This window comes from Papio anubis, chromosome 16 (assembly GCF_008728515.1).
Source record: "Papio anubis isolate 15944 chromosome 16, Panubis1.0, whole genome shotgun sequence".
In the NCBI taxonomy this organism is placed as follows: Eukaryota; Metazoa; Chordata; class Mammalia; order Primates; family Cercopithecidae; genus Papio; species Papio anubis.
The window spans coordinates 90,654,924-90,669,342 of NC_044991.1; the positions used below are offsets into that span (position 1 = coordinate 90,654,924).

The following is a 14,419-nucleotide window of genomic DNA, read 5'->3' on the forward strand; positions in this document are numbered from 1 at the left end:
GAGCAGGGAGGGGTGGAAAGGAGCTGCCCTCCCCTCTCCCCACCCCTCCACCCCGGCCAGCCGAGGTCGGGGCAGGTTCTAGCCCAGAGAGACCAGGGACCCCAGGGAAGACACAAAGCCCCCAGCCCACGACTGAAGTCACCAGTCTTTCGGTTTCAGGGGCTGGAGTTCCTACAACCATGTACAGAAGGCTTGGACCCAGGAGCAGGATGGGCAGGTGCGGACTCCGGCCGCAGGTGACCAGCTTAGGAGAGCGAGACCAGAAGTGCGGGACCACGGGAAGAACGAGTGTGTGTGACAGTCACTCTGGGCCGAGAAGCCCTCAACTCTCATGCGGCCCCCAGAGATCCCGAAACCCGCAGCCCCGTTCTGTGGATCTGAAGGGACCATTCTCTGCGCTGGGTAGCCATGGCGAAGCCCCTCACAGCCACCCAGGCCAGCTTGGTGCTGGGCCACGGCCTGGGGGGCACCAGGCACTCCTCACCCAGCGCTCAGCGCTCACCCTGGGGTCCCCAGGCAGGGAGTAAAAGATGCTGGGCTGGCCACCGGGCGGGGAGGGGCTCCGGGGAGCGCGGGCGGGGCCCACCCCCCCAGCAGGACCCCCCAGCAGGAGGCGCACACGGCTCCGGGGTCGCTCAGTTTATTGGTAAAACTGGCACTGAGCGTGGCGAGCGCTGGGCGCGGAAGCCTGGGGCGGGGCGCCTTTCCTCTTGAAGAACTTCCACTGGACCTTGATGGCGAGCAACCAGTCGCTGACCGAGGGGCCCTGGCGGAGGTGCAGACATGCCTGGCGGGTGCGGGCGCCGGGGCGGCGCGCGGGGCGGGGCGGGCGCCGGGCTGCTCCGGGGCGCGGCGCCGCCGGGGAGGGTCGAGCCGCGGGCGCCCGCGCTTCACTTGCCCGCCTTCTGCGCCTTCTGCGCCGACTTGGTGACCTTGCCGGCGCCGCCGCTCTTCTTCTCCACGTTCTTGATGACGCCCACGGCCACCGTCTGCCTCATGTCGCGCACGGCGAAACGGCCTGGGGGCCGGGGCGGCGCGTGAGCGGGGCCGGAGGACTCGTCCCACCGTCCCCCCAAGGGCTCTCGCCGGGCGGGGGCGCAGCCACAGAACGAAGCCGGGTCCGGAACGTCCTCGGAACACCCGTAGCGCAGAGCGCGCCCTTGTGAGGACGGCCGGCCTCGCCAGAGCCCTGCCTGGGTGGCTGCTCCGTGGCCTGCTGGGCGGCCACGGGGCAGGGGCAGCCCGAACGCTGCCACTGGATGACTGTGGGCCTTCCTCACTCGCGGGGCCTTCCTCACTTCTGGGGCCTCGTGTGCACACAGGACCCACCCCAGGTCCTCCAGGTAGGGTCACCTGCACTCAGTGACACGGAGGCCGTGGGTCTCCTGCCATGCTCTGGGCCAAACTCCGCAGGACAGGGGCCCACTGCTGTCACCCAGCGCCCCATCCCCGCAGTCCTCGGCCCTCAGCCTGGGTCAGCCACCGCCTGGGGGCTGCACCTCCCCGGACCACCCCGGCTCACCGAGAGGCGGGTACTGGGAGAAGCTCTCCACACACATGGGCTTTCCCGGCACCATCTCCACAATGGCCGCGTCTCCAGACTTCAGGGACTTGGGGTTGTCCTCCAGCTTCTTGCCAGAGCGCCGGTCAATCTTCTCCTTAAGCTCCGCAAACTTGCAGGCGATGTGGGCCGTGTGGCAGTCGATGACCGGGGAGTAGCCGGCGCTGATCTGCCCCGGGTGGTTCAGGATGATGACCTGGGAGCAGAGCCACAGGCGGCCATAAGGCACATCCACGGTGGGCACCAGGAGGGAGCCAGAGCAGGGCTGGGAGGCCCAGTCATGGGGCCCCCCTCTATGGGTTCCGAGTGCTGACTGGAGGACCCAGCCCCCAGACCTGAACCTCAACATCCTCATTAAGCAGAAGATAAACAACTGAGATCCATTGTTTCGAAGGGGCAGAGGCAGCACCTACACGGCCAACCCCAGCTGGAACTAAGGCAGGGGGGTGACAAAACTGGACCTCAATTCCTGTATTTCAGTTGTATCTCAATAAAGCCACTTCTAAAAATCATATGAAGAGGCCGGGCACAGGGGTTCACGCCTACTGTAATCCCAGCACTTTGGGAGGCCGAGGTGGGCAGATCACTTGAGGTCAGGAGTTCAAGACCAGCCTGGCCAACATGGCGAAACTCTGTCTCTACTAATAATACAAAAATTAGCCGGGTGTGGTGGCGCATTCCTGTAATCCTACCTACTGGGGAGGCTGAGGCAGGAGAATCACTTGAACCCGGGAGGCGGAGCTTGCAGTGAGCCAAGATCATGCCACTGCACTCCAGCCTGGGCAACAGAGCGAGACTCCATCTCAAAAAAATAATGATAATAATATGAAGAGGGCAGCAAAGAGGGGGCAATGAAAACTGTAGAGAATAAAAGTATGACAGAGATGTCTCAGGCAGTAAGTTAACAAAAGTGTTTTTCCAGGACGAATGTAGGACCTTAAAGGCTGGGCAGCCCAGCGGTGTGGCATGGACAGCAGACCCGGGATTGCACAGAGGCTGGGGAGCCATAGGGCCTGCACCCCTCCCAGAACGGATTTATCCCCCCAGTAAATGCTCGGTGGGCCCCTCGATGGAATGGAGGTCTTTTCTCTTTCCTTTTCTTTTTTTCTTTTGAGACGGAGTCTCGCTCTGTCGCCCAGTCTGGAGTACAGTGGTATGATCTCAGCTCACTGTAACCTCCACCTCCTGGGTTCAAGCAATTCTCCTGCCTCAGCTTCCTGAGAGCTGGGACTACAGGCGCGTGCCACCACACCCGGCTCATTTTTGTATTTTTAGTAGTGATGGTGTTTCACCATGTTGACCAGGATGGTCTTGATCTCTTGACCTCATGATCCACCCACCTCGGCCTCCCAAAGTGCTGGGATTACAGGCATCAGCCACCGCACCCGGCCTGAGAGTCTGTTTTCTCCCCACACCAGGTGACCTGCCAACAGCAGCCTCACCCAGGACAGTCCTGCTGCTGCCCAGCAGGCGCCAGCCCCCTGGACCCAGCGCGGCCCCCAACCTGGGAGGTGAACTGAGCGGCCTCCTGCGGCGGGTCAGACTTGCTGTCCCCACACACGTTGCCCCGCCGGATGTCCTTCACTGACACGTTCTTCACGTTGAAGCCAACGTTGTCGCCAGGCAGAGCTTCGCTCAGAGCCTCGTGGTGCATCTCCACCGACTTCACCTCAGTGGTGATGTTCACCGGTGCAAAGGTCACCACCATACCCGGCCGCAGGATGCCTGTCTCCACCCGGCCCACGGGCACCGTGCCAATGCCTGCAGAGGAGACGGGGTGTGAGGGGAAGGCAGGGCCCGAGAGGATGCTGGGGCAGGATATTCGGAGACAGAGCCTGGAAACCAACAAAGCCTGGGACTGGATCCCCCCGACAGGCCTGGGGGTTGGGGCCACATGGGCAGAGTGCAGGGGGAGGCCAGGGACAAGGCAGACCCAGAGATTCCAAGGCAAGTGAGGGCCGCCCCACTCAGCTGGGGAGATAAGAGGCTGAACAGCAGAGCTCCCAGGAACCCAAGGAAAAGCCACAGGGGCAGAGAAGGGGGAGGATGGGCAGAGAGGGGCTGTCTGAACCTGGCATCCCATCCATGCCCCCGGGGAGCACTTTCCCTCGAAGAGGGTACTATGGGACCCCTCCTTTGTCTGAGGACTCCTCCCTGTGAGTGTGGGCCAGACCACTGGACTGCTCCTGCCTGGGGCCTGGTAGCCCTGCTCCCTGCGGGCTCTCTGGGCCCCACTTGGAGGCTGCGGGTCTCTATCATTAAAGGGGCCTCTCAGCCGGATGCAGCACAGGCACAGTGGCACCTGAGCGTCCCTGGCATTTCTTGTGGATCTGCTTACACCAATTGTGCAGCTGCCACAAGGGGGTCTTGTCTCCCCCAGGCTACTAGGTCTCCACCCTCACCTCCCAGGGCTGTGATGGAGGCCCACTGTAGCCTCCAGCAGACTTCACTGAGCCTGCGGGCTGTGCTCTGTGCTAGGGTGAGCATGACGCCCCCACTGTGCACATAGAGATGCCTGCAACATCTTTGGCTGCAGCCCCCTGGCTGGGGGTCTCCTATCAGTGCCCCTTCTCTGGGGTCTCAGATTTACGGTTTCTTGTCTTGGGGAGATGGATGGATGGATGGATGGATGGATGGATGGATGGATGGGGAGGTGGATGGGTGGATGGAAAGAAGGATGGATGGGTAGGAAAGTGGGTGGGTGTGTGGATAGATGGATGGATGGATGGATGGGGGGATGGAAGGATGGATGGATGGGGAGGTGGATGGACAGAAGGATGGGTGGGGAGATGGATGAGGGGGGAGATGGATGGATGGATGGATGGATGGGTGGATGGGTGGATGGATGGGGAGGTGGAAGGATGGTGGTGGATGGATGGATGGATGGTGGGGTGGATGGATGGATGGGGAATGGATGGATGGATGGATGGAGAGATGGATGGATGGATGGATGAGATGAATGGATGAATGCATGGATGATGGAGAGAAGGACCGGGGAGATGGATGGACTGGATGGATGGACAGTGGATGGTGGATGGATGGATGGAATAGATGGATGGATGGATGGATGGACAGAAGGATGGAAGGGAGGATGGATGGATGGATGGATGGATGGATGGAGGGAGGGATGGATGGATGGGTGGATGGGTGGATGGACAGAAGGATGGATGGGTGGAGAGGTGGGGAGGTGGATAGATGGAAGGAGAGGTGGATGGATGGATGGAGAGATGGATGGATGAGATGGATGGATGAATGCATGGATGATGGAGAGAAGGATGACTGCGGAGATGGATGGATGGAAAGTGGATGGGTAGATGGGGAGATGGATGGATGGATAGATGGATGGATGGGGAGGTGGATGGATGGATAGGTGGATGGATGGATGGATGGATGGGGAGGTGGATGGATGGATAGGTGGATGGATGGAAGGATGGATGGATGGATGGAGGAATGGATGGATGGATGGATGGACAGAAGGATGGATGGGGGAGGTGGTGGATGGATGGATGGATGGATGGATGGAGTGGATGGATGGTGGATGGATGGATGGATGGATGGAGGATGGATGGAGGATGGACAGATGGATGGAAGAATGGATGGATGGATGGATGAGAAGGATGGATGGATGGATGGATGGATGGATGGATGGATGGATGGGGTGGATGGTCAGAATAGGGACGAACGGCAGGAAACGGACGGACGGACGGACGGATTTACGACGGATGGATGGATGGATGGGTGGACGGGATCGAAAAGTGGATGGGTGGTGGATGGATGGATGGAGGATGGAAGAATGGATGGACAGGATGGATGGAGGAAGGGATGGATGGAGGATGGTGGATGGATGGATGGATGGATGGAGGGTGGATGGTGGATGGACGGAAGGATGGAATGGATGGATGGGTGGAAGGATGGATGGATGGATGGATGGATGGATGGAGGTGGTGGATGGATGGATGGACAGATGGATGGAGGAATGGATGGATGGTAGGTGGTGGATGGGTGGATGGAAGGATGGATGGAGATGGATGGATGGACGGATGGATGTGATGGACGGACGGACAGATGGAGACGGATAGATTTGGACGGACGGACAATGACGGATGGACGGACGGGGTGGAGAAGTGGGTTGGTGGATGGATGGATGGATGTGGATGGATGGATGGATGGATGGATGGAGGAATGAATGGATGGTGGATGGATGGATGGATGGAGGTGGTGGATGGAATGGATGGATGGAAGGTGGATGGAATGGATGGATGGATGGATGGACGGACGGATGGATGGATGGATGGATGGATGGATGGATGGGGAGGATGGATGGATGGATGGATGGATGGATAGAAGGATGGATGGAGGTGGATGGATGGATGGATGGATGGATGGATGGATGGATGGATGGATGGATGGATGGATGGATGGATGGAATGGATGGATGGGTGGATAGATGGATGGATGGAGGTGGTGGATGGTGGATGAGAAGCCGACGGATGCAGGCGAGCGGACGGACGGATGGATGGATAGATAGAAGGATGGATGTGTGGGACAATGGATGGATGGATGGATGGATGGATGGATGGATGGAAGATGGATGGAGAGAAGGATGGATGGGTTGGATAATGGATGGATGGATGGAGGGGTGGATGGATGGATGGATAGATGGATGGATGGATGGATGGATGAACAGAAGGATGGATGGTGGGGAGGTGGATGATGGATAGATGGATGGATGGATGGATGGATGGAAGGATGGATGGATGGAGGTGGATGGATCAGTGGATGAACAGAAGGATGGATGAGTGGGGAAGTGAGGAGTGGATGGATGGATGGATGGGTGGATGGATGGATGGATGGATGGATGGACGGGGACATAGGTGGATGGATTGATAGAGAGAAGGATGGATAGGTGGGAAGATGGATGGATGGATAGATAGAAGGATGGATGGAATGGATGGATGGATGGATGGATGGATGGATGAAGAGGTGGATGGATGGATGGAGAGAAGGATGGATGAGTGGGACAATGGATGGATGGATGGATGGATGGGGTGGATGGATGGATAGATGGATGGATGGAGAGATGGTGGAATGAAGGATGGATGGTGGAAGATGGTGGATAGGGGATGGATAGAAGGATAGACGGGTTGGATAATGGATGGATGGATGGAAGATGGATGGATGGATGGATGGATGGATGGAAGAGGTGGATGGATGGATGGATGGATGGATGGATGGATGGATGGATGGATGAATGGAGTGAAAGATGGATGGTGGATGGATGGATGGATGGATAGAGGAGGATGGATGGGTGAGGAGGTGGGTGGATGGATGGATGGATGTGGGATGGACTCTTCCCCAGAAAGTGTGTGGTAAAGGGAGAGATTGGAGACAGCCCAGTCTTGAGATGCCTCATAGGGACCCCTGGTCTAGGGCAGGCGGAACTGGCTGGGCAGGAGCTCCAGCACGGCGCCCTTGCTCACCGCCGATCTTGTACACGTCCTGCAGTGGCAGGCGCAGGGGCTTGTCCGTGGGGCGCGTGGGGGGCAGAATGGTGTCCAGGGCCTCCAGCAGGGACACGCCGCTTGCGTTGCCCTCCTTACGCTCCACCTTCCAGCCCTTGAACCACGGCATCTGGACCGAAGGGAGAAAATCAGTCCATTACAGAGACATTGGTGGCCTCCCCACCCTCAGGCCTCCCCAGGGTGCCTCCACGAATCCTGCTGTTCAGGCTAAACTTGTCTCACGCCCTTTAAGATGAGGAATTTCCCCAACCTGCTCCTCCCCAGCCCATAGCCCCAGCATCACAGGGACCCTGGGAAGGAGATCCCTCTTAAAAGGAGGAGGACAAAGAGGTAAAGCACCCTTCCCAGCCCAGGCTGCTCAGGAGTTGCTGACACTGTGAACAAACCCCCAGTCCAGCCCCAAGTCCCCGAAGGCCCCAGGCCCCTGACCATCAGCTCTAGGCAGGGCAGGTGACTTGACTAGGAGGATGCCGAGTCTAGACAAGGGCCAGGCCAGGGACAGAGCTGGAGGGGGAGCCTCGCCCCACCCTAGCTCCTGGACACCGTGCTGCCTCCAAGCTTGGCACAGCCCTGTCTGGAGCTTCTCCTGGTGCGGCCCCTACTCCCACCCCACGAAGCCTCCCTCTGGGCCACCTGCCACAAACAGGGAGCAGGGGAGGGAGCCGGCAGCACTGTGCCCCAGCCCCCCAGGGCCTGTATAAGCATGGGCCACCTAGCAGCTCAGGCCAGAGGGGAGTGTGGGGTCCCTGATGGCTGGAGGCCTCCCTGGAGAGGCGGAGAATGGTGTTCGCCACATGACACCCTGTGAGGAAAATGCCATCACAGGTAAACAACACCCAGCCTCATGAGATGGAGGCGGGGCTAGGGAAGCCCCTCTCAGCTCTGTCCCCAGACCTCAGCGCTGGGCTCAGTGCTGCTGGTCTGTCTCCCCGCTGTCTCTAGACTCCACACCTGTACCCTCACTGTTGGCAGCTACACTGCTGGCAGAGCCCAGTGGCAGCCATTCTGGTGGCTCCTCTGGCTTGGAGAACCCTTGGAACACAGTCTCAGGTTCTGCAAGTGTCTCTACGTGTCACCTCCAGCCAAGGCAGAGTCCCTGGGCCACAGACTGTTCGCACGCTGAGCTCCCAATTGACCAGCCAAGAGCCAATCCTTAGCCCTCCCAGCCAGCCCAGAAGCATGCACTTCCCAAAGCCAAACCCTGCTCCAAGACCCCAGGGGAGGCAGCCGGGGAGGCCCCCACGGCCCAGCCCGCAGCCCCTGCATGTTTTCCAGAGCCAGGACAATGGCCTGGCAGAGAGGAAACCGACCACCCCCATGGCAGGGCTCTGGAGACCAGGCACATGGGCCATGCTGGAGGCCACTGCCCCTGCTGTGTTGACATCAGGGATGGACCCGGGCCCTGGCCAGCCGTGTGGGAGGCTGAGTGTAGGAGCAAAGCCTGGTGCTGAGGGGGGATGGGGCTCCCCGCTGGGCCTTGAGCCAGTTAGGGAAACCCAGCAGGTTTCATGGGGAACCTGCATTTCCCTAGGACAGGCCCTCCACCTCCCCCTGCCACCTGCCGGTGCCTCACTCTGGGGCAGGGGGTCCAGCCAGCCCGTGTGGGTCTCACCGCCTTGGTAGCCACTCAATGCTGGGGAGGGCTCCAGCATGTTGTCGCCATGCCAGCCGGAGATGGGCACGAAGGGCACGGTGGCCGGCTGTGGCCGCATCTTTCCTTTGGATGTAGGCTTTTGGACTTCCTGGACACTCCCATCATAGCTGTGCCTCGCTGTAGGTCAGTCTGCGGAGTCCATTTTGTTCACGCCACGAGCAAGTTGCCAAGCCACACCCAGTGTGTAGGCCAGCAGGGCATGCTCCCGCGTCTGCCCATTCTTGGAGATGCCCGCCTCGAACTCACCCACGCCCGCCGCCACGATCAGCACTGCGCAGTCCGCCTGCCCAGCGGGGGACACAGTGAGCCCCGCCCCACCTGCCCAGCAGGGGACACAGGCCTCTCCAGGCAGTGGGCTGGGGCCTGAGCAGCCCACTGGGGCCTTGGGGAGGGAGACATGGGGGTCCCCACTTCAAGGGCAGTGTGGGGGGCTCATCGCCAGGCCATGGGTCAGGGGACCGAGGTTCAACCCTGGCTCCACCACCAGTGGGCTGTGTGTCCCTGGACAAGTCACTCAGCCTCTCTGGTCCTGTTCCTCACTTGAGGACAGATTGAGGTCACAGTTATCAAAGCAGTTTGGAGGTGGTGGCATGTGTCCTGCTGTCTGCAGGATGCTGTGTCTGGGGTGCCCGTGCATCTCTGTGAGTGCCCCGAAATGTCATACAGTCCAGGCCTGGCTGGTGGCACCTCTGCCCACTGCTCACTGTCCCCATCCTGGCCTCTAGCCCCTCTGTGCATGAAGGTGTGTCCATGTCCACATCTGCCCCCGTCTGTCTGGGGACTCTGACACTGGCTGGGTGTCCTCACAGGCACTGGGTCAGATGCCAGAGCCCTGGATTCCTTCTTGGGGGGGCTCTAACCCAGACCGGGTGAGGGGTGGCCCAGGTGAGGGGTCCCCTGCCCTCACAGGAAGCACAGGAGACCCCACCACCCCAGTGATCCCAGGGGCCCCCAGTGTCCCTTGAAGGGGTGCAGCGGCCTCTCCCCCAGCCCCACCTGCTGTGCCCTGCTCACCTGGGATGTGCCTGTGATCATGTTCTTGATGAAGTCACGGTGGCCGGGGGCATCGATGATGGTGATGTAGTACTTGGTGGTCTCGAACTTCCAGAGGGAGATGTCGATGGTGATGCCGCGCTCACGCTCCGCCTTCAGCTTGTCCAGCACCCAGGCATACTTGAAGGATCCCTTCCCCATCTGGAGCAGGTGCGGGTCACGGGTGAGGGTCACAGGTGAGGGCGAGACCTGGGACCCGGGGAGTCCCTGGCGGTGCGAGCTGCTTGTCACAGCAGAGTGGCCGCGGGAGGCGGGAGATGGGCTCCAGCACCCGCTTGCTCCCCGCCGGGGTCCTGGAACGCCGGCCCCTCCGTCTGGACCCCACACCCAGACCCTGCCCCCCATGACCGGCCTCTGCACCGGCTCCGGAATGGGTGCGGCTACGCACGTCCACCAGCAGGTGGCGCGAGGGCCTGGGAGTCGCCCGCTCTCCCAGCGAAGCCGCCAGATGGGATAAACCCCTCCCCCGCCAGGGCTCCCCTTTATCTGAAGCTGCGGACGCCCCCAGATCCCTTCCTCAGCCAGAGGCCAATAATACCACCGTGTTTGGGGCTGTCAGATAAATAACCCTCGGTGTTATTTTATTTTAAGGTGAGGAGAAGGGAAAACGGAATGAGGTCAGGAGGAGGCCCTGGCTGCACCGCTCCTTCCCGCTGCTCCAGCCTCCCCACCCCCCTGAGGCTTCTCCTCCCCTTCCTCGCTCTGCCGGTCACGGGAAGCTGGGGGGCCTCAGCCAGTGAGACCCCCACAGGAGGGGACGGGCTGCAGTCAGGGCAACAGCGATGGTCACTACCCAGCTGGGCATAGCTCCCCACCAGGGCCTTGCACAGACTGGACTCTTGCCCTCCAAGAGGCTGCCCAGCCTGGAGGGGACCAAGACGGGACCCAGCTGGGGCCTGAACCAGCCGCCCTCTGAAACCCCCGCCTTCTCCCGACGAGGCTAGGTAAAGGGTGATGCAGCCCAAACTCAGGGGTGCAGCTCAGAGCACCCACCTCACCAGGGCAGAGACTCAGCCCAGGACAGCGAGTGCCCCCTCCCCAGGCCCTGGCCTCCACCTTCATCATCCAGGTGAGAGCTCCCACAGGCCCTCCCAGAAGTGGGCTTCTCCCTAGAGCCCTGGGCAAGGGAGGGGGACCAGAGAGCAGACCCTGACTCATGGCCACTCCCCACCACTGTCTCAACCACCAAAGAGGAACCGCTTCAAAAGGTCAGCCAGAGGGCCACCTCATCCAGGACCCCCACCCCAGGGGTGCACTGGACAGCAGCCCTCCACAGCGCAGCACAAGAAAATGGAGCAGACGGGCCGGCTGCCCATCAATCAGCTATTAATAGCAGCGTGCGTCCTGGCAGGGCCCTGGGACAAGTGAGGGCAGCACCACCTCCAGCCCCAGCCTTGGCCCTGGGGGGAAGGGGGCAAGGCTGTAGGGCCCTCCAGCCCCAGCTCAATGTGGCAGAGTTCCAGAGCCTTCTGTGGACCCTCCCAGGTCACCTCCCTCACCACAGGGCAAGTCCGGCAGCTCGATGGCCACCCCTCCCCCACCAAGCTCTCCGAAAGAGAGGCTGCCCCACTGGACCCTCTGAGGCCTGAGTGTCCCACAGCGTGGGTCCCTCCTGCCCTGGAGGTCTCCTGAGCCACATGTCCTGGGGCTGGGAGATGCCAAGCCTGGCCACCACAGGAGTTGGGAGTTCCTTCTCAGGGGGCCAAGACCAGAGCCCCCGGAGCTCACCTCAGCTGCCTCCTTCTCGAACTTCTCGATGGTCCTTTTGTCGATGCCCCCGCACTTGTAGATGAGGTGGCCCGTGGTGGTGGACTTGCCAGAGTCCACATGGCCAATGACCACGATGTTGATGTGGGTCTTCTCCTTGCCCATTCTGCTGGGAGTGTGAGGGGCTGGCGGGACCCGGGGTGCTCTGGCTCAGGGCGAGGGGGGGGCTGCAGTGATTCTGTGGTGCCAGCAGTGGGGGGGAGACAGGTGATGGGGAGCCCGGGGGGGAGAGACCAGCAGAGACTGTCCTGGCACAGGCTGGGCACACATCCCTGCCCACAAACCAAGCCCCCATGTTTGGTGGGGAGGGAAGGGCCCCCACCCACAGCTGGGCCTGGCCAGGGCAAGTAGAGGCTGTACACTGCCGCCACCCCACACTTGAGCCCAAGCAGCCCCATCTGCTGTAAATAACTGGGCGTTGGGAGCCTGCGGGCCCCTCCTTGGGAAGGGGTTAGCCACCATTTGGAAGGACCACGCAGTGCCAGGCTGGGTACGTCCGTGACCAGCAAAGCGGGGTGATGAGTCACCTGCCCAGTGCTCCAGGGCCCTGTCCTCCACGCTCGCTCCCCTCCCCGGCGGCAGGGCCAGGGACACGGCGCCCCACCCCCACCCGCTGCCACCGGGGAGAGATGGCCACTGCTCCCCACTCCCCTCCTCAGGCAGGGACGGCGCCATCTTCCCCTCATCCCTGCCCGGCAGGCTGGGCCAGAGCCCCGACGGAGATGCGCTGCCCAGATTAGGGACCCAGAATAGCTCTACGTGCCACCCCCCCAGACTCTCACAGGGGCAGACAGCGGCCAGGAGGTGGGGGTCCCTGTTCCAGCCTGAGGAAGGAGGACCCTGTCCAGCCAAGCCCAGCAAGTGCCAGGTGGAGATGCCCTCGGCCCGGTGGGGATATAGGGGGCACCCTCCCTCCACCCTCCCCTCCGGTCAGGGCCGTGGGTCACAGCCCCGTCCCATCACAGAGGTCAGTGGAGAAACCCACACTGCTCCTCGGGGACAGGCGGCTGCGGGAGGCAAAGAGGACAGAAGCCACCCTGGGGTGGGAACACGGGTGGGGGTGGGGAGGCCAGGGCCCCCAGATCTCACCACCTCCCTCAGCGTCCTCTGGCCCAGCGCCCCGAAGCCCGACCCCCATCAGCCCCTGGCACTGAAGACGCTGCCCCCAGCCCGCAGGGTCCCCGCGGCCCCAAGGTCATGGCTACGGGGAGATCGCCGCCCAGGACCCGGCCCCGCCGCCCCGCGCCGCCCCGCGCCGCCCCCCACCCCCGGCCCAGCCCGGCCGACGCGGGGACCCCCGGGAGCCGGAATCCGGGCGCGCGCGGGGGCGGGTGTGGGTGCCGGGCCCGGCCGCCCTCTGCCCCGCGGGACCGGCCCCGGGGGTCCCTCTTCGGAAGACGGGGACGGGGGCGGAGGCCCGGGGGCCGAGCGTCCTTACCCGGAGCCGAGGTCTCAGCCAGAGGGACTGGCGGCGCCGGCGCCGGCGGTTTTATCTCCGGGAGGGGGTCCACCTATTGACGGTGGCGGCGCAGTGCACCGCGCCCTGCAGCACGCCAATGCGGAACCGCGCGGGAGGGGGCGGGGCGCGGACGCGCGCGGGCGGGCGCCACGGGGACGCGAGGGGATGCGGGAGGCGCGGGCTGCAAAGACGGACGCGGGAGGCGGGAGAGAAACGCGCAGCGGGCGGGGGCGGGGCGGGGGGCAGGGCGGGGAGGCGGCGGGAGGGAGGGACAGGCATGGAGACCGCGCTGGGAGAGCGCGGCGGGCCCGGGAGACGGGGCGAGAGCCGGCTCGGGGCAGGAACACGCTTCAGCCGCGAAAAGCGGTCCCCGGGGACGGGGCAGACGCCGAGGAGCGGAGCCGGCAGGCGGGGGAGGGGAACAGCTGCGCTGCAGCCTGGGAGACGAGCCTGGGTCTACCGGCCCCTCCCCGGCTGCTCATGAGGGACGCCCGAGAACCCCCGAAGCCCGGCTCTGAGGGGCTCTCCCTAGTGAGGCCCGGGGGTGCAGGTCTCAGGGTGGAACCCCGGAATCTGCTGGTTTCCAGCCCCTGTCCTCACGTGCCTGCCCTCCTGGGCGCACCATGACAGGCCCCCAGGATCCGGCGCAGAACCACCCTCCCCGGAGAGGCTGGTCCCACGGTGCAGGGCACGCCGGAAGCCCGCTCCCAGACCCACTGACATCTTCCAGGGACCCTGCCCTCCGGGTGCGCCTACCGCCGGCTGCTGCTGGGAAACAGCGCCAGCCAAGGGCGAGTCAGATCCAGACAGACCCAGGCCCCCGCCCAGCGCCCACCCCGCTGCACCTCAGCGCCTTGCGGCTGTCCTCACATGGGGTCAGGATGCCAAGCCAAAGACCGGGCCACGCTCTGTAGGAAGTGGGGAGTCCCTGAGGTCCTGGGCACCCGCGGGTAATGACCAACGTGGGATGTGAGGAAGGGGATGTGGCGGCCATGTGTTGTGTGAAGACCAAGGTCAGGGGCTTCCTCCCAGACCCCAAGATCCTGTCGTCTCACCCAGGTATTCACATCTTCCCTCCCACGCTGCCCCCGCTACTCGGATCTTCCTGCCAGCAGGGTCTCGGGGGGTGTGTGCTGAGTGGGGGCAGAGCCCTGGCACCTGTCCTGTCAGCCCTGAGTGCCCACTGAGTGTTGACATGGAGGGCCTGGGTCGGGCCCGGCACCTGCCACTGGGTAAAGCCATGGGGATCCCCAGAGACTGGACCCCTACCAGGCCCCCTGGCAGGTGTGAGGAGGAAGGAAAGGTGGGGGCCCAGGGTCGGGGCCAAACAGTTCTCCCCAGCCCATGGAGAGGGTCTCTCAGGAGGACACTGGTCTGTGGCTGCGTCTGCCCCATAGGAGTCC

At 62.7% G+C, this 14,419-nt stretch overlaps 1 protein-coding gene across 1 annotated transcript; it reads right to left on the reverse strand.

Annotated features, from left to right (window-relative positions):
* Nucleotides 1-624: 624 nt before the first annotated feature.
* Nucleotides 625-13,220, reverse strand: EEF1A2 (eukaryotic translation elongation factor 1 alpha 2). The gene is given in 8 exon segments (XM_031656910.1): nt 625-1,018; nt 1,523-1,757; nt 3,066-3,322; nt 7,042-7,192; nt 8,718-9,020; nt 9,752-9,931; nt 11,519-11,735; nt 12,996-13,220. Coding segments are annotated over 7 exon segments (1,398 nt in total). The 5' UTR covers nt 11,663-11,735; nt 12,996-13,220; the 3' UTR covers nt 625-890.
* Between the last annotated feature and the right edge of the window lie 1,199 nt (nt 13,221-14,419).